Genomic DNA, 25,475 nt, shown 5'->3' with positions numbered 1-25,475 from the left:
CCTTGTTTACAGTGATCTAAGCAGGAGCTGGGCTCGTGGGGGCTTATATAGCCAGCCCATCCCTGTGAAGTCACTTCCCTGGCCTGGCTCCCCTCCATGAGTCAAGTCCACACAGGCTGCTTGGATCCTGTGTTTATTCTTAGAGATGACTGGGGGTCTGGCCAGCTAGGACCCCAGCGCCTTGATGGGAAGCAACAGCTGAGGGGGACCCCAGTCCCTGGGGAGCAAGATGTTCTATTTATAGCTGAGGGTTAGGCTCCTGAGAACTGTCTGTATATATAAAAGTTTAAAAGTTTTTGTGTGTTTGTACTGTGTGTGTGTGTAGTGTGAGTGTTTTTCTTTCCCCACCCATTTTCACTCACTTTCCTCTGAGAAAAAAAGGAAATACAATTTTCCAAGCACTTTCTCCATGAACTTTATATCCTTGTGGGATTGGGGCGGGGAGATGGGGACTCAGAGAGGTTGGGACTGATGGCTAATCTATCTTAGGGTCCTACTTCCCAGGGGTCCTGTATTCTCTTACTCTCCAACCACTTGTTGGAGAAGATAAGATACTCAGAGAGAGAAGGGGATGATGGCTTTTCTATTTGGGTCTCTAATGACCATCATCAACCAAAATGACTGATGAAGCAAAACTTGGATTCCAGTCCTGGCTTTGCCACAAACCATGAGCCTTTAGAATTAGCAGTGATTCTCTGAGGCAGGGTAGGGACTATCTCCCATCCTCTATAATCATCCACATCCTACCTACCCTTCAAAGCCTTTATCAAACTGTATCTCTGTCTCCAGAAAGATGTCTCTGAATATTCCAGCCTGTGTTAATCTCTTCTTTCAGAGAGTGATTAAATGAGAAGCTTACTGTTGGGACTGCTCATAAACTTCCTTAATTTGTGATGACAACAGTGAGCTCCCGATCAAATGTCTTCAAGCGGAGTGCACCACCATTTAGAATTTAGAGTGAGGTATGGAAGAGACTAGATGACCTCCAAGGTCCCTTCCAGCTTTGAGAATCTACTTTGAAATTTACCCGTGAAGAATCCAGAACGATGGAATTAAATCCAGAAGACAGTTCTCAGAGATGTAGCTTTATCTGACAACAATCTAACTTCTTTTCACCCAGCCCCTACGTAGTCTGGCCAGAGCCAGCTGAGGTTCCAGGCTAAAGAAACTCTATGTCCAAGTTCAAGGATCTCATCTAACCCCCACCTTACATATTGTTGTGTGGGGCGGGGGCATTGGCCCACTTGGGTTTAAGACTGAATGTTTGCTATTTACAGCAGCTCTTTTTGTGGTGGCCAAGAATTGGTCACTGAGGTGATGCCCATCAACTGGAGAATGGCTGAACAAGTTGAGGTATATGAATGGGATGGAATACGGTTGTTCCGTAAGAAATGGTGAGCAGGCAGATTTCAGAAAAACCTGGAAAGATGGGCATGAACTGAAGCTGAGCAAAGCAAGCAGAACCAGGAGAAAACTACATACGAACAGCAATGTTGTGTGATCACCGACTCTGCGAGCCTTAGGTCTTCTGAACAATGCAGTGATCTAAGGCAATTCCAAGACTCATGATGGGAAACACATCCCACATCCAGAGAAAGGACTACAGAGTCCGAATGCAGATCGAAGCAGACTATTTATTTGTTGTTATTTTTTCTTTCTCGTCGGTTTCCCTTTGGTTCTGATTCTTCTTTCACAACATGACTAATGAGGAAATATGTTTAATATGATCACCCATGTATATCCTATATCAGACTGCATGCTGGCTTGGGGAAGGAGAGAGAATTTAGAATTCAAAATCTTACAAAAGCGAATTTTGAAAACTAAAAATAAAGTAAAGACTGAATGTTTTCTCCAGAGGACAAGAGGCCACTCCACGGTGTCTTGGAGAAAGCCTCTGTGGCACAGCTCTCCCCTCCCCCACCCCCTAAGCTAGAGCCCCAGGGCAGGCGTTTGTGGGGTAACTCTTTGGGCAGGTGATTAATTCCTGACCGTAACATGAGACTGACACTCTGTCCATCCCACTTGGCAAAGGGTGGCTCCTGCCTTTTCCATCTACATAAAAATGCTTCCATGAGGTTTCAGAGATGGCTTCTCTCAGCATTCCTTTGCTTCCTATCTCATTAATGTAATTCATTCCCTGGAAGAGACAATGCTTCAGCTCCCTAAAGGAGAGGCAACGTAAGAGACAATGGCATCCTTTCCCTTTATTTCCTTGTGCCATGAGTTTTCTGGGAATCTCTCATCAGCCCTGTAGGCTCCCTTTGCTGACTCTGCAGTTGGTCCTTGACTCAGCCAGAAACATAGCTGCAAGTCCCTCTATGGGCCTGTTTCTCCTCTCTGTATAAGGGACTGGACTAGGTGCTTTCTGGGATCCCCTTCCAGCTTTGACATTCCATGCCTTCTGCCCTACCTGTAGTTTAACCCTAACAAGAACATACGATGAGATTTTTTTTTAAAAATTGGTAATAAGGTGTCAAACTTTATTGTAAACCATTATACAATGTAAGTACATGATCTTCCCTTACATTTAAAAAAAAAGGTGGTTTCTTTTTTAAATGTAACAGCACTGATTGGACAATATGATTAAATGCAGCAGTATTCTATGGCGGTTTTTTGCTCACACAAAGGCCCAACCCCTAATTTACTTATCAAGAGAAAGCTCAAATAAAACCTTTTGAGAGCCCAAGGTTCAGATACCAATAACCCCAAACCAAATGAGACAAAACCCAACCTATTTCCCCATCAAGAACTAGGTCCCACACCAAAGGACAGTGATCCCTTTGGAAAAGCGACAGTTGTTGCATTTTGTACAACCAGATGATTCTGTTTCTCTGCTGGGAATGTTTGGAAACTTTCCTAAAGAAATTTCCCCTAGTTTGTAGCACAGTTGAGTCGCTCCACCCTTGTTTATTCTGCTGCAAAAAAAAAAAAAATGGATGGCCAGTTAGTGAAGCGCAGTGGTGGGCATCACTGGTGGCCACGTTCTCTGCAAGCTCCCAAACGGAGCTTTCTGAGACCTGGCTGCAAGCTGAGTCTGGGACTAGTGCCAGCGAAAGGCACCGATCTGCACTGTCTGGGAGAAGCCTTGCTTCGAAGTCTTTATTTTTTTTCCCTGAAGAAAAAGGCAAGATACGTCGACATTAACACATGACAATCCAGTGGAGAAAAAGTAAGATGGGGAACATGACCTTTGAAGTTTCCTCAACGAAGATCAGTCTCAGATGGCCCTCTCTACTCTAGGCTTCATACACAGATCACCAAATGAGTGTGACAGTCCTGTCCCCTGGTTTGCCACAAATATATCCTAGTTACCAGGATCACATGCATTACCCTTGGAGCAATACTCTCTGAATCCAAGCTTTATTCAAGAGACTGAACATCACCCAAACTTTGAGAATGGATCAGCTACTAACAAAGAATTCAATCAGCATTACTGTGCTCCTCAAAAAATATCCAACTACCATGTTGGGTAATGCTTTTTTCATGTTATCTATGAGAAGGGGAATGAGCACCACTGAAGCTAATAGCTCTACCATATGTGGTATCTCATACAGGATGCTTCCAGAGAACTCATTCTATTAAAGAAAGGGCATCCTGGATAGAAGGAAGCCCTGGCCACTGCTTTCCATTGTCTTCCTGGGATACTGCACTGAAGGCTAGAGGCTACCAAAAATGGTGAAGTCGTGCTAGACGAACCAATCACCTTTCAAGGAAACACTATATCCTATGCTCAAAGATCAGGGAACCCACATTCTCAAATGGTCTTTGGCTTGCAAGGCCTTACAACATCACCCTGTTAGTCAGGTATAGGACTGTAACCCAGAAATCTCAAAGCACTTATTAAAAACCAGAAGAAAATATATCAAATTCTCACCACCTCTTCTTTCCTTTCTCTAGAATACCACTGTTCAAACTGAGCTTTGGATCATCTGAGGTCTGTGTTAACACACATTTAACACATTTTACATGATTAAGGCTTTTTAAAAATAGGGAATAGATGGTTTCTATAGGCTTAGCCCAAGGTTAAAACAAAGCTCAGAATCAGACACCCTGTATGCTCTGAAATTCAAAGAGACAGTGAACGAAGTAGGTATGTGTGCTGTTCAAACTACCAGGTAACATGGTCAGAGAAAAGGGCGAGTATTTAGAGAGCCCATGTGTCACTTTCCTACAGGTAGGAAAATCAGCTCCAGTCTTCCTAGTGCCTGTGAACACAGAGTCTCTTCTGCGTCTCCCAGATGACTACCCAGACTTAACATTGGAACTGTTTCCCCAAACACTGTTTTCTCTCCTCCCCAGGAGAAGTTGCCTAGATAGCCATGGGGGATAAGGGAGTGTAGAATAAGGGAATGGTGGAAGGAATAAAGCCAAGGGCAGGATTCTCCTTCACTCTCAGCCCTTTGCAACCACGCTGTCAGATGGAACAGATTACACAGGAACAATGGATCACTTCTTACTGCAAAGAGGATGTGTGAATGCACAGTTACAGGTCAGCGGCTCCACTCAGTTCTCTGGGTCAGGGCTGGGAACAAGTCCCTTGCTGGGTGCTTGGCAGATGAGGCCGAGCAGTACAGCTGGGAAATCTCTATCAAGGCTTGCTTGTTACCCACAAGTCAACAAATTGGAATGTTACAATAGCAAGAGAACATGAGAGTTCACAGTTCAATATTCTCTGAGGTCCCTGTGTGGTCCCAAGTAGTATTCAGACCCAATATGTCTATGTAAAACATTTAAAAATGTCATTTAAAAAGCTCTGAGTTGTTTGTCATTCACTGAATTTATTTGGCTTAAGGCTTGGAACAGCTGCTATCCAGAGAGCAGAGAGTCATTCGACTATTTCTTTGCTACACTGTCACCTGGGTGTCTCAGCTGCTGCTTCTCCCTGCCTCAGGCTCCACACAGGGAAAGGGTTTCTGCAGATTGGTCTGGTACTTACAAACAAGTCCAGGTTCCTGAAGCCCCACCGAGCACGAGTCTGCCTTGTGAAAATGACAAAAACCAACCTGGAAGCTCCTATCTGCAGATCCAAAGAACCCTGGGGCTCCATCTCACCTTGGTGAATCACAAGAATCAAAGAGCATGGGGAAGAGAAGGTGACCTGGGGGGAGCTTGGGAAGAGAGCGATCAGGGTGTGCAAAATAGACTGGCAATCTTGGGATGCAGGAAAGCATCAAGGGAAGTTAACGATGCGGGATCCCCAGGCCAGCTCTGCAGGCTGAGGAGAGAGCTGGGCTGTATTTGGGGAGAATGAAGGAAGAATTCGAAGGGAGGCAGGTTTGAGAACATTCCAGTAGTTCAGGAACAAATGGGGAAATGTGGATTGGGAATGTGGCTTCTGCACCCTATCAGAAGTCATGCCATTTTCACTAGAAGGTGCCTGTGGCCTAAATCTGCAGAGAAAGCACGAGAACTTTGGCCAGACAGAACAGGGAGCCCACTGCTTGGGGCTGACATCTGGTAAGTACTACAGCTGAGAAAGGCTCCTTTCATTAGCCCTCCACCTAACTGCAGAGTCATGAAATGATTAAATTATTCTGAAGCAAATCTTTTAACCTTGCCCCCACTTAAATATCACTTGAAAGGTAAACAGACCATCTCTTCTCTTTTTGGTGGTGGTTAAAAAATGAATCCTTAAATAGAACAGTATGAAAATATAACTTAAATTATAAAAGTCAAATAGGATAGAGAAGACTTAAAAAAAAAATCTATGTTCTGCCTATCAATTCCATAGGTACCTTGTAGGAAACAAACATGGAGACTTAAAAACATCAACATGGTTAAGGCTCGTAACCACAAAACGATCCTGGGTTCTAGGAATTAACTGTTGCAAAAACCACTTTTTAGTAAGAAAACACACTGGCTCCAACTTGATCAGTCCTGATTACTTTTTCCTCCAAAAGTTACATATCTCGTCATTCCCCACAGAACTGAAAGGAGACATCAGCAGAGTGTGAATATGTGTGTCTGTGCTGGGCCAGCACACGCACGATTGCTCATCCTCTCTGGCAGCTCTGTCAAGGCAGACAAAGACCGGGGTAGTTTTGGTCCCTGACAACACTGGATACACTGGATGGATGAAGAAACCCCAAGCCCAACCTCTGTTGCATATTCAGTCAGTATGTGTAGTGCAGCTGAATTGTAACCTTCGATGCCACGGCCTCTTCAGGGCACCTGTTCTTCCCTTGTTCCACGTCACAGGTGTCAGAGAAAACAGGACAGCAGGAAGACAGGAAAGGGTAGAGGGAAGGGCAGAGATGAGGAGGAGAGAGGGAAAAGGTCAAGGGACATTGGAGAATGAAAACCTGCCAATCCAGGAGTGACCGTGGCCCCCAGACCCGCCAGGCCCCAGGCCAGGAAGTGTGTCATACAGGCAGCCCAAATCGGTGTTTCTTTTTTTTCACAGGCTTCAAGGTGGTCAGTCTTCGGAGGTCCTCATCTGCATCTGACTCTTCCATCTCGTCATCAGCAGACATCAGAATCTGGAAAGGAAATGGAAAGGCATAGCACTGAGTCACAGGACCAAGTCTGAGGTGGCAGGATTTCAGCTCTACCCACCCCATGTCCTTGCCTGCCCAAAGGGGGTGCAGGATTGAGCCTCCTTGAAGAGGGTCAGGGAGATTCCAGTCCTATACCCAAAAGCACATTTCCTAGGGGCACACATGACAGCTACAACACTCTGACCCTCTCATTAGGTTGGAATCATGTGACCTAAATTTAAACCCTACTACTATTTAAACTCTACTACTTAACTAGTAGCCTGGGAGACCTTGGACCTCAGTTTTTTTCATCTGTAGTAAAATGAGGAGGGGGGTGGACTATGATCTGAATCCTATCCTTTCCTGGCTATCTTGTATACCCCTTTCCTCCACACTAACTCAGTCTGGAAAAAAAAAGATCCAATTAGACAAGCACCAGAATAACTCCCAACCCAATGTCATTTTGGTAGACAGGCCCAGTCTTGAAGTCCAGGCATTCCTCTAAGCCCAAGAACCACAAGCTCACCTTGCAGAGTAAAAGACCTAAAACAGCTGGAGGGGAAAGCCCAGGGGATGCAGAGGAGAATTTCTTGGGGTTTGTGCTACAGACTTATCAAGAGAAGCAGGGTAGCCCAGTGGGTAGAAAACTGGACAGAGGTTCAAGCCCCAAAGATGACGCATTGTGGCTCTATGATTTTGGTACCCCAATACTAGAGGACAGATGTAGATCTTTTTGCACTGGTCAGGGTTCCCTACTGAGGAAGCTATAGGTCTAGCTCACCCCTCAAATCAAAAGTGATACATATCAAAGACAGGACCCCATTAAGGGCTTCTCAGGTTTATACTGTCTGTACAGAAATAAATCTTTATATAGGCAAACCACAGGTGTTGGCCCCCCATCCTCAAATACAGGCAATCCCCTGGGACTCAGCCATCTCTACCTGAATCTCATTTATTCATATGCAGAGCAGACCTGGAGCCCAAGGACAACCTGCTTATGCTTGCGATTCAAGGGCCTCCTGACCATGGGGAAGAGAAGCTGGGGCTTGTGAGACAGGTCCACAAAGCAGGGTGTGATCTGCCAGAGATCCCCTTACTCCTGGGAAAGCTTGCTGGTAAGTCATCTCAGGGTCAAAAGCCCTGAAACCCAGTTGGCTTGAAGAATGTACCAAAGGGCAAGGTAAAGGAGGAGCTTGTGGGAGTCTACTGGAATTCTGACCGAACTCTACTTGTTCTGAACGTGGGAGCCCAGTTATGGGGCTATACAGGGCCGATATATAAGCCTGCTCTCCTAAGTCCATTCACTGCTAGGATGATGAGGTACCCTAAGAGTCTCTAGATGATTTAATCACACTGTTCCCTAGCTGGGGGAAAGGGGCAGAGAGAAGGACAAGAAAGGATAAGCATATTTATTCCCAAATACTAGATAAGGCCTTGCTGGATTCTTCAGGAGAGATCAGTCCCTTTCCTTTCCATCTGAATTAGTAAGGCACCTGCAGTTAAAAGGCTAGGGATGGTCGTGTGTTCCAGGCAATGCTAACTCAACAAGTAATTCTCCTAGTTTAGCGCTTGCAAGGAGTGTGTATGAAAAGAGAGGATGTGCTGGCCTTGCTAAGCCCAGCAAGTTCTAGACTCCCACGAACAATCAGAAATGCTACTTACTTCAGACTCTGACTCCTCGTGGGATGCAGCCCGCCTGTACCGGACTTTGCTCCCATTTCTTGAGTCCAGGCTGGCTTCTTTTTCTTCCAGCTTGGCTTTTGTCTTTCCCTTTTTCATAAGGAAATTATCCACAACCCAAAACATTAATGCCTGCAGGAAGAGGAAGGGCAAAGTGATGATCTGGCATGTGTCAGTCACTTGGGAACATGTCATTTCCAACCCCCTTCTTCACTCTGTCAAGTTTTTGTGAGAGACCATTTAGAACAATACAACAAACCTTAAGAGTCCAGTCCTTTTCATTTAAACACATGAGAAAACTGAAGCTCAAGTAGAAGGGACTTAGATCAGAGACTGAGAGCTGGAAGTGACCCAAGTGGTCATCTACTCCAACCCCCTCATTTTACAGATGAGGAAACTGAGGCCCAGAGAGGCTGTGACCTGCCCAAGGTTACACAGCCAATAAATGGCAGAGACAGGATTTGAACTCAGGGGCTCTCGCTCTAAACCCAGAACTCTCTGAAGGGACCTGCTCCAGGTCACAGAGGTAACTTTACACCAGAGCCAACATTAGAACCCACAACCTTAGACTCCCATTTCAGTTTCCACTATTACCCTCAACCATCCGTGGCCTCTCCTCCCCACTGCTGGCACCTATGTACTAACTTAGTCTTCTGTTCATTCTAGATGCTCACTGTGCTCCTTGCACAGTAAACAGCTCCTGCTCCATGTTTGGGGCTTTAATCTCCTTCTCAAATACAGAATGTTGGTGATAGTTTAGGTGAAATCTAAAAACACAGGCCAGCAAGAAGAGACCTTATAGGAGAAAAGAATCTCAAGAATATTCTGCTAGAAGCCTGGGCTACAAACTGAGGACTTTGGGTCAACACTGCATAAAACCGTCTGTGGCTGCCACTGACATGGCTCCATTCCCCACCTTTACCCTGGGAGAGGGGAGGATGGATAGTCCCATGACAAGCATCCAGAGGCCCACTGAGATTTAAGGGGTGGTACAGTGAGTGTAGAGCAAGTCAGAGGAAAAAGGACTGGAGAGCTACGAGGAGGATACTATCCACAGGACTCAAGCTTTCAACCCTGGATCTTTTAGGGAGGAGAGAAAACTGAGGAGAAAAGTTATCCATACTAACATTGACAAAGAAAGGAACTATCAGCATGACGATGGCCAGTTCCAGCTGGGGGTTCTCAATAGGATTCAGAAGAGCTACCTGTAAAAAGAAGAGAGTCCAGTTTAGTCAGCAGAAAGTCTGAGCCTAAGCTGAGGCAGGAAAGGGACGAGATGGCTAAATGTGCCCCTGGACCTGCTGGCTTTCTCTCCAGTCACACCTTCAGGGACTGTTAGTGAGCAGGAGAGTTTGCCTTCCTGAACCAGGGCCCATGTTTCTAGCTTTCTTTGTGAAGAGACAAGAAAATTAGACCAGGAGCATATCAAATGGGCTATCGGCAAACCTTGTGGCAGCTCAGCTCAGGTTTGCTGGGCCACAGTTCCATGGGTCCTTCCTCAGAGGTCATCATCTCCATGTGGTTGGTAAGGCTGGTGGTTCTCCTTTTCATAGGCTTAGCTGACCTCTTTTCAATGAATGCCCTGATAGGCCAGCCTGAAGCATGGGCCAGAAGGTCTAGAACCTGCTGCATGTAGGCCAAGAACTAAACCATCATTCCTACTGGCACATGGGGAAATAATGCTAACACTAGATGCCTGGCTAGATTTAGAGTATGGGCATGGATCCCAAGAAAAAAACCACGCAGTTAGGCAAGACTGGGTTCCCACGATTACAAATCACAGGATGGGGACAGTGCACTAAAGGTTAGGTTCAGACATTTCATACCAAACCAGTCAATCTACTTGGAAAACAGTACACGTCACTAGGCCAAGAACCTTAAAATAATCTAGAAGGAAGAATTTCAGTAAGAGTGAGTAACACCTCCCCTAAAAGTACTGCTTCTCCTGATGCTATCAGGCACTGAGAGGGGTGTGCCCAGACAAGGAATGAGGAGTCCACTGCTGAGTACGACTGAATCTGGGGATACATCTAAGGTGCTCAGACAAGGAAACACCTAGACAAGCCTGAATCACAGAGGTACTGCTGCAGCAGTGCTCAACAGCCTGTCTTGTTCACAGACACATTTCCTTTGGCCAGTGATGCTCTTGGGGAACCATCTGAGGCAGGAAGAGAGATGCAAACCTTTTTCCACTGAGGTATTAGGAGGACGATGATGATGACAGTTTTCTCAAACATCATGATCACGATGTACAGAGCACACTGCCCAACCCAGGCACCACACTGCAGTGGGTCTCCTGCAAATACAATGGCAGACACTAAATACACACAAAGAACATGGAGAAGTTTTTCAGTTCATCTCCTCATCTCCCTTCCCCCATGCTCACTTTTCTCTTCTTTGCCCTATGCTCCCAGCATACTGCCTCCTAACTAAAATCCTAAGCAGTGCAAGAGTCCCATGTGAGAGATTCCGATGTCTTAATGGAAAAGCAACAACTATTGGGAACTGTCATTAACAAATAGATCCTACTGCTTCAGATATGAAGGGCCAGAGATTTCCTAATCTGGAGTCTGAATTGGCTTTCTTCTGGTGTCTTTTCTGGAGGGGTTTCCACAGTGTTTCTGGTTGGCACTCTAGAACAGTAGACCTGTTGTACTTGGCTACACATTAATGAATGGCCTGGCATCAGAAGCCATATTAAACAGATTATTATTTTCACCCACTGTTAACTCTTTCAAGCTACTATCAATCCTAATATTTGTAACTAACTCATTCTTTTCATGAATCCTGAAAGAAGTTATTGGAACCTGGGCAATACTCTGTCCTACACCCCGGCCCTTTGGACAGAAATCAGGACTTGTCACCTCCCAGACTTGGCCTTGGCTCATTAGCAGAGGAGAGAAGTAAAAGGTTGTGACTAAAAAGGAGGATTCAAAGGGAGATGAGAGAAACTCTCAAAGCAAGGTGGAAGAGAGAACAGTGCGTCATCTTGGCCCTGGGTCTTGCTACTTAATCAGGGATTGTGTTTGTCCTTTGTTGCCGAAGAAGACATCAAGAAGACCATGCCATCAGAGAAATGATGGCATGACTTGCACTTGACTTTGTTTTGAGTGAGGGAGGGCTGTGCAGGTCACCAGCCTCACTTCTCCCCCAGAGTCATCTGAATTCAGGGACCTGATATTCCTCAGGATGACTGGAGATGTCCCAGGATGCACTGGGAGACCTTGGGCCATTTAGTCCAAGGTCTGTGCAGGCAGTCACTTAGGGTGAGGCAATACCTGTTCATTGAATAGGCCTGTTTAAGAAATAGCCAGGGCATGGCTACAAAGACATCAGGCTGGGTGGGAAACAGTGACAGTTACAATGGATAATCAATCTCAAGCTAGGAGGGTCCAGAAGAGCCCTCAGGCAGGGCCCCAGTGGAGTCCTAGTTTCAGAGAGTTGGAGGGGAGGGGAAGGGAGAGGAGGGGAAAGAATGGGAGTGGAGGGAAGGACAGAGGGATTTATTAAAAAGTGCCTTTACAAATGTCATCTCAGAGGAACTAGACTGGCACTGAGGACCTGTTCACTCAATAAATGCCTCCTAAGTAGATAAATTCCAGAAGATCAGCAGCTACTGGAGATATCAAGCCAGATCCTAAGTTACAAAGAGAAGAAATAGACTATTTGCAAGGTCAGAATCCCCTAGAGAACAAATGGCAGGCACTTGGCCCAGCTGTCTTTGGGGCACTGGCATTGTCGTGCCTAGCACAGCTGGCCTCATAGACAAGACCTGATCCATGCTCTGAGGAGGTTGGTCCTAGAGGCAGAAGCCTCCGAGAGTATTCCGACAGACTAAGCAAGGTTTCATTTGAGAAGCAACAGAAATAGACAACTTGCTCCGGGGACCAGGCTTTGAGAACAAAAACTTGGCTAAAACAAGAAAATGACAGTTTGGTCACATGATTCCACTATTTATAAAGCAGCCTCTTTGTGAGCATTTGAGCAACAGGCCCCCAGCCCTGCTAGACAGAACGTGCCAAGGGTACAGAGCAGAAACACAAGTGAATGCCTTTATATAGTTGTAACAGCTAAGAGACCAAGACCATTCCCTTTTCTGGAAAGCCATAAAAGATATGCAATTGATACGTTCAAATTCAGTAACTTTCCATTCCTAAGTTTTCTGTCTACTTTAATAAAAAGGACAATGGACGTTCTGGCCTAAAACAATTACAAAGGCACGATGCCTGCTGGGGTTTTTGAAAGAGACTTTTGTAAGCTTTATATAATTCTTGGCCCATTTCAGAAAAAGTCCACAAATCATTAATCAAAGGAGCTTATCACCGAAAGCCACAAAGTAAGACTCCTGAGATCGGGCACACAGAGCCACGAGGACAGATCATGGTTCTGTTTCTAGTCAATAGCCAAGTACAAAAATTCATTTCATACCAAAAGAGAAAGCAAATCATACTTGCATAAAGTTTCCTTCCTCCATTATCTATTTCCAAGTAGCTGACTGTGGTAGAAATGACTCCCCTGGCTTCATGACAGAAATACCCACAAGATCTTTTAGGATACTTTAAGGACACCACCTGTCACAATGGGGCAAACCCTGTAAACCAGAAGGACAGAGTGAACCCTTCTTGACTCTGATTCTGCTGAAGGGGTCCAGGGATCGAGAAAACTGAACTCACTACTATCTTCAGATAACACTGCAGGCAAAGCCCATTCATTTACATCAGACTATCATAGACCCACCAGGCAAACCTGGCTCCTTCTCAGTTTGGGGATGGTAAATACAGAAGGGCATGCTGCAGTGGAAAAAGTACCTATGAGGGAGTCAGAAGAGGCGAGTTTAAGTCTTGGGTGTGTCACTTACATGCTGTGTGGCCTTAGGCAACAAAAATTCACGATTATCACAACTTTGTGAGGCAGGTAGAACCTGTTCCTATCACTATTTTGGAGATGGGGGAGATAGAATCTCAGAGACATTGTGTCTTGGCCCAGGGTGACACAGAGAAAATGTAGGTTCTGTGGTAGAATTTGATCCCAAGTCCTCCTCCCTTCAAGTCCAGGGCTCTACTAATACCACCATATTCTCTCAGTTTTCTCATCTGTAAAATGCCTGGCCTTTGGCTATTGTGAAGATCAAAGGAAGCAACAAATGAGAACAGCTTTTGTAAACTTTATATTACCGCTGCGGCTAACGATGGTGATAAAATCACCAACTTTCAAAGAGCAGGCAAGGGAAGACCCTTAGCTGAGCTGTGGGAGTATCAACCAGCCTTGGAGAATTAGGAATCAGGATGGAGATGCTGGCAGATGTCACCTGGAAGCCCTGCCTGGCCAATCACTGGTGGGCAAAACCAGGGACCAGGACAAAGTCCTTGGTAGCCATGCCTACCCTCTGGGAAGAATGAATGCCCTGGGCCCTGAAATGATGTTAATGTTTAAAGATTTGTTTTTTTGTTTCAGAAGGGTGTTTAAATAACCCTTACTCACCCACTCACTTCCCTTTCAAATGTTATAACAGAGTCGATAACGACAAGATGCCAATAGAAGTTACTTGTTGATTATACTGCCCAAGGCTCTTCTAACAGTAATGTCCAGATCCAGCCCATCCAATCGGGTCCCTTCACAGCACCATCCCTGACTGCCTCAGTCAGAGACCTCTCTCCCCGGTGAAATTTACTCAATGCCCTTCCTGGTTCTGTGAATTATCCTTTTATTCATATATTTTGCTATCTAATCAGATTTAAATAAATCAAAGGCAGACACATTTTTCATAAATGATCATAATAACAAACTCATAAACATTCACATACTTGACAATTTTCAAACCCTGTTGTACATCTAGTCTCTCACCCCCATGCTGAGAGCTGCCCCAAGAGGCAGAACACCTTTTTCCTATTCTACAGGTGAGGAGAAAAGAAACGCTGCATGACCCAAGGACACACAACAAATAAATAAGCATTAAATAAGTAGGGCTCTTACCCAGCCCTTTATAACATTACTTATAAATCTAAAGACAAATCTAAATCTTCCAGTTCTAAATTCTATGATCATGTTTTCTCTAACTTCTACCCTTACAGCCCTGAACATGACACCTTACACAAAGCAGGCACTCATGTTTACTGACTGACTGGTTGGGAGAACTTGACTTGGGCTAGATGCCCACATCCCACTACCAAAAAAAACCAAACCCAAAACCCATACATCTTCCACAATTTTTTTTTTTTTAATAATTGTATCCCTCAGCAGCATCTCTGTTAGCTAGTAAAAATAGATTAATAGGCTAGTAGTGGATATAATTATGTTAGAAAGGAACAGTTATATGATCTCAGCAAGGATACAATGAACACAGTGAGCAACACTTGGAAACCTTCTCTGTAACCCTGAGAGAGAATAACTTATGTAGGTGCAGGTGAGGAGGCAAGAAGGAGCTGAGGGCAGGAGCCAACCTCTGATCAGCACAGGTCCCATCTGAAGGTACTACAGTTAGGACAAGACTTTGCATCTCCATGGGGCTGTAGAGTTTACAGAGTGCTTTCAAATCTATTATCTCAATGGATCTTCAACACTTTCATGATGGAAGCAAAATAGGAGTACCCATTTTACAGAGAAAAATGTAAAGCTCAGAAAGATGGCTGAACCATTCCAAGATCAAACTGTTAGTAAGTAATGGAGCCAGAACTTGAAGCCAGGCTTTCTGACTGGTATGGTATGACTACCACACTGCTGCTTCTGTCCTGAGGGTCTTGAAGGAAAGGGTGTAGATTCAGGGGTCTGCCTTTCCTGACAGTTGGTCAGGCATCCCTACTCTGCCAGCCTCAATCACTGCATGTTTCCCCCCTGATACACGAGATCGGGATCTCTAACTAACCAAGTACAAGTATTAGAAGAGCAGAGAGAAAGTTTGGTGCCCTGGAATGAACAGTGAAGTGCTCAGGCTCCCTAGCCCCAGTCCAGATCACAAGGGTCACCTTCATCTTGAATGCACTGGGTTCCTGCATCCTAGGGCTCTTGACAAAGGTTGTCTAACCAAGGAGTTTCAAAGGGATCATGTAGAAAGGAACAGTGGAGGAAGAACAGAATTAAAAAAGAGAAAAGACAAATAACTAAGCACAGCATTTGCTCTGCTTCTCTGGACTGGGGCAGGACACAAGCACTTTATTATGACTCAGGTCATGGTCACAAGAGAAAAGACCTATGGGGAAATGGGTCATTGGGGTCATTTTCCCAATCCTTTTTAAAAAGCAAACTTACTCTCTTTCAAGGACATAAAAGGACTGTCAAACAAGCCATTAGAGTACAACTTTGTACGTAAGAAAAAATCCAATGCTACACAGGATGGAGGAGGTTGGGGGGGAAGATTCATTCTGGTTGCAGAAAAGGCAGGTTTCTCAGAGTGATCAAGGCCACCTTGGCTTTCCTAACTGGACCTATTTCAGGGTTCTCAATCCTACCTGGAAAAGATGAGGAAAGAGATAGGAGGGGATGCTAACACACTAGACACGAGGCAGGATTCAAAAAGATTATATAGATCTATATAGATTATATAGGCTAAACCCTATAACACCAAACCTATTAAAATGAAATATAAAAAGGATAGACTGAAAGCATTTTACTTGTGTTAATAAAAATATGGGGAGGGAGGATGGAGCCAAGATGGTGGAGTAGAAAGAGGACCTGTTCTAGCTCCCCCACATAGCTCATAAAATACCTGTAAAAAATGACTCTAAACAAATTCTAGAGCAGCAGAAGCCACAAAACAACAGAGCGAAAGAGATTTCCAGCCCAAGACAGACTGCAAGCCTGACAGGAAAGGTCTATCGCATCGGGCTCAGAGTGGAACACAGCCCAGGCTTGGCTGCGTGGCAGGCATGGACAGGACTGGAACAGGCTTCAGGATGTAGAATCATGGGCAGCAGCTTTGTTTCCCAGATTTCTCAACCCACAAATGGCAAGGACAGCTTCAAAGGTCAGTGAGAAAGCTCTTTCACCTGGATGAGAGGGGTGTGCAGTCTGGCCCCAGGGCAGCAGCAGCCCAGCAGAAACATCCACTTTTGGAGCTCTCAGCCTAAAGACCCTGGGGGAATTGAGCTGCTGATTTGGGTCTCAGTCCTGAGTGGAGGTCCTGGGGTAAGGAGGAGCACTGCCTGGTGGAGCTGGTGGAGGCACTAGAGAGGGAATCCTACTCACAGATCCTAGGCAGAAAAGCTTGTGGTTGCTCCCACACCAGAGCACATGCCAGAAGAGGAGCAAATTCCTCTCCCTTGATTGTGCCACCTTGGAGGAACTGAAAACTTATAGGTCCCTAGAGTATACCTTCCACTTGACAAAGGACTCAAAAGTCAAGTAACTGGCTGGAAAAATGCCCAAAAAAGAGAAAAAAAAGTAAGACTATAGAAGGTTACTTTCTTGGTGAACAAGTATTTTCTTCCATCCTTTCAGATAAGGAAGAACAAAGCACACCATCAGAGGAAGACATCAAAGTCAAGGCTTCTACATCCAAAACCTCCAAAAAAACCCAAAAAACCATGCAACATCAGCCCATGGAAGAGCTCAAAAAGAATTTTGAAAATCAAGTAAGAGAGGTGGAGGAAAAATTGGAAAGAGAATTGAGAGAGATGCAAGAATATCATGAAAAGCAAGTCCCAAAAGAAGCTGAAGAAAATAACACCTTTAAAAATAGGCTAATTCAAATGGTAAAAGAGGTTCAAAAAGCCAATGAGAACAATGCTTTAAAAAGCAGAACTGGCCAAATGGAAAGGGAGGTTCAGAAGCTCACTGAAGAAAATAGTTCTTTAAAAACTAGAATGTAGCAGATGGAAACTAATGACTTTATGAGAAAGCAAGAAATTATAAAACAAAACCAAAATAATGAAAAAATAGCAGACAATGTGAAATAGCCCACTGGAAAAACAACTGACCTGGAAAATAGATCTAGGAGAGACAATTTTAAAATTATGGGACTACCAGAAAGCCACGATCAAAAAAAGAGCCTAGACATCATCTTTCATGAAATTATCAAGGAAAACTGCCCTGAGATTCTAGAACCAGAGGGTAAAATAAATATTGAAAGAATCCACCAATCACTTCTTAAAAGAGAAACTCCTAGGAATATTGTAGCCAAATTCCAGAGTTCCCAGGTCAAAGAGAAAATATTACAAACAGTCAGAAAGAAACAATTCAAGTATTGTAGAAACACAATCAGGATAACACAGGATTTTAGCAGCTTCTATACTAAGGGATCAAAGGGATTGGAATAGGATATTCCAGAAGTGAAAGGATTAAAACCAAGAATCACCTACCCAGCAAAACTGAGTATTAATACTTCAGGGGAAACAATGGAATTTCAATGAAATAGAGGACTTCTAAGCATTCTTGTTGAAAAGACCAGAACTGAATAGAAAATTTGACTTTCAAATACAAGAATCAAGAGAAACACGAAAAGGTAAACAGGAAATAGAAATCTTAAGGAACTCATTAAAGTTGAATTGTTTATATTCCTACATGGAAAGATGTTATTTGTAACTCATGAGATCTTTTTCAGTATTAGGGTAGTTAGAGGGAATATATATATGTAGGTGTGTATGGGTATGTATGTATATGTGAATATATTATATATGTGAAGGTATGTATATGTACATGTGTATGTTTGTATGTATATATGTGTGTGTACGTATATAGACAGAGGGCACAGGGTGAGCTGAATATGAAGGGAGAATACCTAAAAAAAATAAAAGTTACTGTTGAATGAAATGTATTAGGAGTAAGAAAAAGGGAGAGGTAGAATGCAGCAAATCCTTTCACATACAAGAGGAAGAAAAGAGCTTCTACAATGGATGGGAAGAGGGGAGAGATGAAAGGAAATACTTGAGCCTTACTCTCATGGGTTCTGGCTTAAGGAGGAATATCACACACTCTATTGGATATGGAAATCTATTTTACCCTGCAGGAAGGCAAGGAGGAAGGAGATAGGAGAGGGAACATAATAGAAGGGACAGCAAATTGGGGAAATGGATAATCAGAAGCAAATACTATTGTGGGGGGACAGGTCAAGGAAGAGAATGGAATAAACGAAGGGCAGGACAGGACAGAGGGAAATGTGGTTAGTCTTTTACAACATAAATAATGTGGAAGTGCTTTGCATTGTTACACTTGTATGACCTACACTGAATTGATTTCTCAGTGAGGGTGGGTGGGGAAGGAGGGAGAGAATAAGGAACTCAAAGCTTTAAGAATGAATGTTAAAAATTGTTTTAGCATGCAACTGGAAATTAAGTTATACAGGTAACGGAGTATAGAAATCTATTTTGCCCTACAGGAAAACAGAGGGGAAGGGGGAATGAAAAAAGGGTGGGTAATAGAAGGGAGGACAGACTGGAGGATGGGGTGGATGGGGTGCATGCTGTCCTGGGGTGGGGGGTGGGGAGAGAGGGGAAGAAAATTTTGAATTCAAATTCTTGTGGAAGTGAACGTTAAGAAATGAAAAATAAATTAATAAAACTAGTCTAAGCTTCTCCACACCTGGAGTGCTGTCCCTCCCCTCTTCTGCCTGTTCTAAACTGCAGCTCCCTCCAAGGCTCAGCTTGAGTGCCTCTTCCTTCAAGAGACTTTCCTGATTTCCCCAGTTGTCAGTGCCCCCTGCCCACCCAAATCACTTTTCCTACATCCTGTGTTCAATTCTCAGTGAACGTATTTTTTGTTGCTCCCCTTCACCCACTAGAATGAAAGCTCTTAGGGGCCAGGAACTGTCTCACTTTGGTATCTGTGTCCCCAGTGCTCAGTTTAACAAAGGCTTATAATTGATTAAGGAGGTTAGAATACTACTGGACTCAGTTAAGTTCTAGACACCATATTTTAGGAAGAGTACTGATAGGCAGAAGGGTGTCCAGAAGACAGTAGCCAGGATAGGAGGGGCCTTGAGTTCCTGCTAAATGAAGATTAAGTGAAAGAAATGGTGATATTGAGCATGGAAAAGAGAAACACTCAATTTGTTTTATTTTATGGTTTCTCCCATTCATTTTAATTCTTCTATGCAACATGTATTTCATAGGAAACTAAGTGTAGAACCTATGTAAGATTGTACGCCATTTCAGGATGGGAGTAGGGAGGTGGGGGGAATGAGGGGAAAAAAATCTAAGATATAGGGAAGTGATTGTTGAACACTGAAAACAAATAAAATAATTTAATTTTTTAAAAAAGAGAGAAACACTCAGGCTGGATATAAAGAAAACCTCCTAACAACTGGTTTATCCAGGGGGCTGGGATGCCTTAAAAAATGGTGACTCATTCATGCCCCATTCCCCTGCCCCCAAACTCCACTGGAATCTTTCAAGCAAAGATCAGATGAGCACCCACTAGGGGTGCTATAGAGATGCTGCGTGGATATAGGCTGGGTTGGATGGCTACTAAAGTCTTTTCCAACTCTGAAATTCTGTGACTTAAGGTCCTTACATTACATTAACTTGTTCAAAGTTCTTGTGGAGGGGGCTAGGGCAAGCCTACCTCTTGGCTCTTGACAGAAATGTGGAAACCATTTGAATGATTCTGAACTGCCAGGAGGACAAATACTCTGTGTCTTGGTTTGTGGATGGTAACAAGCTCAAAGCTCCTCCCCTCCTACCAATTGTACCATACAGATTCACTTAGTGCCTCTCAGCCAAGAGACCCCAGTGGTTCTGTGGTGTCTTCACCCAGAGATCTCACAGAAGAGAAGAAGAGGAAGCAGAAAAAGGGAGAAAACACAAACTCCAGCCTACTTCCTCATCACCCCCGTAAATACAGGAAAAATAATGCAAACAAATCAACCGCTACATGAGATTCAAGCTTTAGTCCCAACTTCATTCTGATCATCAAACAGAAAGAAGTTCTGTGGGAGTGAGGTACTGAACTTCAGTTTCCTATACTCAAGCAACTGATACCTACAAAGCAAAAAGAGCAGGACTGTACTCACAGGTAAACAACTTTACTGAATTCAGTTAAGGGGGACTGAGAGACTACCTGGTAGAGCAGGACAAAGGCTGCACAAGGAGGCAGACAGCAGCCCTCCTATCTGCAGATCTATTCTATCAGCTGTGTTATTTTGATAAAATCAGCCCATCATCGCCGAAGGCAGGGGGTGGGACTCCATTTCTCAGATCTGAGTCTGCATCAGGATTCTCACCACAGGGAAGCCTTCTTCAAGGGGAACAGCAGGATTAGTGCTTCTGTTTGCAAACATTTCAAGTAGATGACTCATAAAGCATCAAGTAATGGATCTCTCAGCTCAGCTAACAGGCGACATAGGATTCCAGCTTCCAGAAATACACAAACAACTCTGGGCTGAGGCTTTAAAATAAAAAAGCACACATATACTCTGGAGGAAAATGCCGGCCGCCTTTTGAGTCCCTAGCTGGCCGAAGCAGGCTTGGGCTTTGGGCCTGGAGCCACAAGACTGCCTGAGGAGTCTGATGAGGGCCAGGCATGGTGCATACCTCTCTCCCTAGCTAGTATACTTCCTCCAGCAAACACTTAACCAGTTCAGCTCCTCCTGATAAGGAGAGCTTTTCTGTAATGCAAACAGAAGAAAAGGATCCATTTTCTAGCCAGCTGAGGGCAGCAGAGATGGCTTACAATGAGGCACCTCTAGCTCTACACTCTTTTATGAATTTGCTCCTTATACAGGGTTACTCTGAAAGAAAAACTAAAATCTACTCCATTCTTGCTCAGTACCAACTAACTTTATACACCTGTCTCTATCTGCTTTTATGGCCTTTGAGTATCTCTGCAGCACTTTGTATCTCTCTAATGACCCTTCTCATAATCCACCTAATATAATTATAATCAACATTCACTCAAACATTAAGTACTTACTGTGTGCAAAACAATGTTCAGGTAAGCGACGGTCTCTACCTTCAAATAGCTTACTAGTTGGGGGGAAAGACACAAAGAGACAACTATGGTACACGATATTATATAAGTACATTGGAAAGATGGGAAATAAAGCACCTGAAAAATCAGAATCATGGAAGGCACCACAGAAAGGATAGCATTTGAAATGGCCTTGAAAAGACAGGGAGGAATATGATAGCAAAGAGGTAGAGAGGAAAACATTTTGGTGATAAGGAGCAGTGGAGAAAGGAAAAGTTACAACAAGGCCGGGTTGCTGAGGACTCAAAAGGCCAGAAGACTCGGAACTTTTGAGGAGGCAAAAGGAAACCACAGACGATTTTTGAGCAGATGGCATAACCAGATCCACAGAGAAGAAAGACTATTCCAGCAGCAGAGGGAAAGACGGTGCAGACAAGAAGACTTGTTAGCGGGCTACGACAACAGTGCAGGTCAGTGACGGCAAGGACCTACGTGAAGAGGGCAGTGGCAATGGCAAGAGAAAGGAAAGGACAAATGTGAGTGGTGTGGATGAGGTTCAGTCAACAGCTCTGACCTGATCAGAGTCAAGAGTGCAAGTGAAGAGGTGAGTGGCAGAGTTCCAGACAGACAACGAGGAAGGTGAAAGGAAGAACAAGTTTAGCAGAAAAATTACCATCTTGGTCTCAGAGGAGGATATCCTGACGTAGACGTCCTAGAGACAAGAGAGATGGATGTGACCCTCGGAGGATGACAGGGTAAGGCTAGAGATAGAAAGATTTGGAAGTAGCAGACAAGTGTGACAGCAGAAGCATGGCAGAAAAGGACACCACCAAAGGAACAAGTGTAGAGAAAGCATTCTGAAGAATACTCACATTGAGGGCTTGAGAAGAAAGAAAGAAGAGGAACCAGAAAAGGAAGGGTGTGAAAATGCAGGAGAAGAGCAGGATATCTCTGAAACCAAGGGAAAAGAAAGTGTCTGGTAGGAATCAAAGGATAAAGGCTGCAAAAAGAACATGAGATCAGGTGATTGGGAGGAGGCAACAGGTGGTCTCAGAGAACAGCTGCAGGTGAATGGTGTAGACATGTCAGATCCCTAGGAATAGAGAAATCAGGGAGTGGAAGGGAAAGGTGTAGAGAACATTTTCCAAGATTAGCAGCAAAGGGGAGCTGGAGACAGGACAGTACTATCCATAAACATGCCCACATCTCCCTCATCCTCAAAAAGTTCTTCCATGATCCACCCATCCTTGCTAGCTGTAAACACTTTAAGAAGGTTGTCTACAAACGATGCCTCTATTTCCTTTCTACTCATTCTCAATCTGCAGTCTGGCTTCTGATCTCTGGATTTCACTCTCTCCCAAGTTACTAATAATCTTTTAACTGCCAAATCTAATGACCTTTTCTCCATTTTCCTTCTTCTTGACCTTTGCAACCTCTGACACTGTTAATTCCCCTTGTCTCTCCAAGTTCTCATGACACTGTTCTCCCCGAGTTCCCTGGTCTGGCCATTCCTCCTCAGTTTCCTTTGCTGGATCTTACTGAAGTCAAGCACGTTACTAGGATGTCTCCAAAGGCTCTGTCAGGGGTCCTCTCCTCTTCTCCCTCTATAGTGTTTCACTCGGAGATCTCATCCGCTCCCACCGGATTTCACTATCACCTCTATGTAGAAGAATCTTAGATTTACTTCTCTAAGCCTAACCTCTAGCCTCCTATCTCCAACACTACTGGCTGCCTATTAGGCAAACTGGATGCAGTGTAGGCATCTTCTGCTCTCATTATCTTTCCCCACAAATTCTCCTCTCTTCCAAACTTCCCCATTACCGCTGAGGGCACTGGTCATCAGGGCTCACAGCCTAGGCATCATCCTTGATTCCTCACTCTCTCCTATCTTTCACAGCCAATTAACTGCCATAACCTGTCATTTCTACTTTAGTGACATTTCTCATAAATAATATAACTGCCCGCCCTGTGCACCATTTCATGCTGGGACAATGGCAAAAGTTGTTTTCTTGGTCTCCCTGGTTCAAGTATCTCCTCACGCCAGTCCATTCTCTACTCGGTTATCAAATAATCTTCTTAACGCGTAAGTCTGACAATGTCACAGCCTCTTCCCCCATTCAATAAACTCTGGGGGCTCTCTTTTATATCCAAGATCAAACAGAAACCTCTCTGTTTGGCTTTTAAAGCCCTCCATAACCTAACCTCTTCTACCTTTCCAGTCTTCTGACATCTCATCCCCAGCTCCTCCCAATCTACCACAGTGACAATGATCTCCCTGTCATTCTTCACTCACAACACTCCATAGCCCGACTCTGGATATTCTTGACAGCTGTCCCCGTGCCCAGAACTCTCTCCTCATCTTCCCATCCCAGCTTCCTTCAAGTCTCAGCTGAAGTTCCGCCTTCTGCAAGAAGGCTTTCTTGATCCTACTTTTAATGCTCTGTGCCTTCCCTCTGTTGATTACCTCCAATTTATCCCAAGTAGATCTTGTTTAGTCAGAGTTGTTTGCATATTGTCTTCCCCATTAGACTATGAGCTCCTTGAGAACAGGGAATGGCTTGTGCTTTGGATGGCCAGTACTTAGCACAATGCTTGGCACACAACAGGGACCTGATTGATAATAGCTAGGAAGGACAGAAGGGCCAAGGAAGGATTTTTAAGGAATGGGAAGAACTGAGACTATTTGTAGATAAATGAGAAGGAACCAGTGGAAAGAAAGGGAGTGGAGACAAATGAAACGACTGCCAGAAACATCAAGGAATAGAACCTAGAGCACAGGGACAGGTTCCCTTTAATGAGTCAGGAGGCTGTCTACTTTATGAACAGAGAGAAAGAAAGAAGGAGAAAGGAACGTTAAGAAGTTCTATGGACTGAAGGGAACCCAAATAAAACTAAATCAAAAAATAAAATCTAACCTGACTTTAGGGTTTAGCAATGAGGATGGAAACAACTGGATCACAATATGGAATAGTTTTCTTTTCCAGATGCCACATTTTCAGAAGGACACTGACAAACTGGAGGATATCCACAATGGTGAGGGCAATGGAGATCATTCCACTGAGAGGACTGGTTGGAAAAAAACTGGCTACTTAAGAGTGTGTGTGTTCGTCCTTCGTTGCCAAAGAAGACCATGCCATCAGAGAAACGATGACATGACTCGCACTTGACTTTGTTTTGAGTGAGGGAGGGCTGTGCAGGTCACCAGCCTCACTTCTCCTCCAGAGCCATCTGAATCCAGTGACCAGATATTCCTCAGGATGACTGGAGATGACCCAGGATGAGGCAATTGGGGTTAAGTGACTTGCCCAAAGTCACACAGCTAGTGAGTGTCAAATGTCTGAGGTGAGATTTGAATTCAGGTCCTCCTGACTCCTGCACTGGTGCTCTATCCACTGCACCACCTAGCTGCCCACTTAAGAGTATAGGATATTGGAGAATGTTTAGTGTGAAGGACTTCGATCTCCATCCACCATGACTCATTCTCACCATCCATCTTTCCATCTTGTACTACTGTGCTACTGAGGAAATGACATCACCATTCTGGCTGGGTCCAATAAAAATCATGTTATTTCACTGCAAGTGGGAATTCAATGTTGTATGACAAAATTTTTATTTTTCCTTAAATCACTCTATCCACTCACCTTAGTAACTATTCCAGAACTTTTTTCCCCAAGGCCCTAATGCTTCCCCTTCCTGCCCTTTAGTGGGTTATCCTTGATTCTTACTTTATTAAGAAAATTCAAGATTATCCATTAATAGCTCTTTTCATCTCTGCTAATCCATATTTCAAAACTCTTCTATGTCTTCACCCACCCTCTCCTCCTTTACTCCCATTTCTGAAGAGGCGACCCTTCTCTTTGCCAAGACCACACCACACCCTCTACCTGTGCCCTCACCTCCTTCCCCTCCAGCATTTTGCCCCTTTATTTCTCCTTTTTCATCTTCAATCTTATTCTCCTTGTTTATCACCTCTTACAGGTCTACCCTATCCTTCTAAATCCTCTAATTGACCCTGCCATCTCCTCAAAAAATCTCCTCTAAATCTTTTTTTCTATTTACTGTCAAATTCTCAGAATTGTTTACACTTAATACCTCCTGACCTCCCACTCACTTATGACTGCCCTCTCTGCCCTCCTACTTCCTTGAAACTGCTCTTTCCAAAGCTACTAATGAGTCAGAACTAACAGACTATCCAGACTCAAAGTGTAGCTATGAATGGCTGGATATTAATGGGGCAGGAGGTGTCCAGCAGAGTAGTTCAATCAATAAACATTTATTAAGTGACAGCTTAGTACTTGTCCCTATGCAGTGTAACATTTTTATTCATTACCTGAATAAAGATACAGACGCCATGCTCATCAAATTTGCAAATAAGACAAAGTGAGCAGGTATCTGACTGTCAGAATCCAAAAATATTTTGAAATGCTAGAGTATTGAATCTTTTAAGATCAAAAATCATTGGGGATAAAGGTAAAAATCTTA

At 44.1% G+C, this 25,475-nt stretch overlaps 1 protein-coding gene across 2 annotated transcripts in view; it reads right to left on the bottom strand.

Moving 5' to 3' along the window:
- Window positions 1-25,475, bottom strand: part of LOC140530232 (store-operated calcium entry regulator STIMATE) — a 72,687-nt gene that overhangs the window by 6,355 nt on the left and 40,857 nt on the right. Inside the window, exons 5-9 of one of the 2 annotated variants that reach the window (XM_072649670.1) lie at window positions 10,340-10,452; window positions 9,284-9,361; window positions 8,139-8,288; window positions 6,369-6,479; window positions 2,023-2,043 (exon numbers count right to left, since the gene is read on the bottom strand). In XM_072649670.1, the coding sequence (XP_072505771.1) occupies window positions 2,023-2,043; window positions 6,369-6,479; window positions 8,139-8,288; window positions 9,284-9,361; window positions 10,340-10,452 (473 nt within the window). Of the gene's footprint in view, window positions 1-2,022; window positions 2,044-4,758; window positions 6,480-8,138; window positions 8,289-9,283; window positions 9,362-10,339; window positions 10,453-25,475 lie in introns of those variants that run through there. The other variant, XM_072649662.1, reaches the window with a different exon arrangement.

The sequence above is a fragment of the Notamacropus eugenii genome, chromosome 1 (genome assembly GCF_028372415.1).
Source record: "Notamacropus eugenii isolate mMacEug1 chromosome 1, mMacEug1.pri_v2, whole genome shotgun sequence".
Lineage (NCBI taxonomy): Eukaryota > Metazoa > Chordata > Mammalia > Diprotodontia > Macropodidae > Notamacropus > Notamacropus eugenii.
The sequence above is the reverse complement of the archived record's forward strand: the minus strand, read 5'-3'. Positions and strand labels throughout refer to the sequence as shown.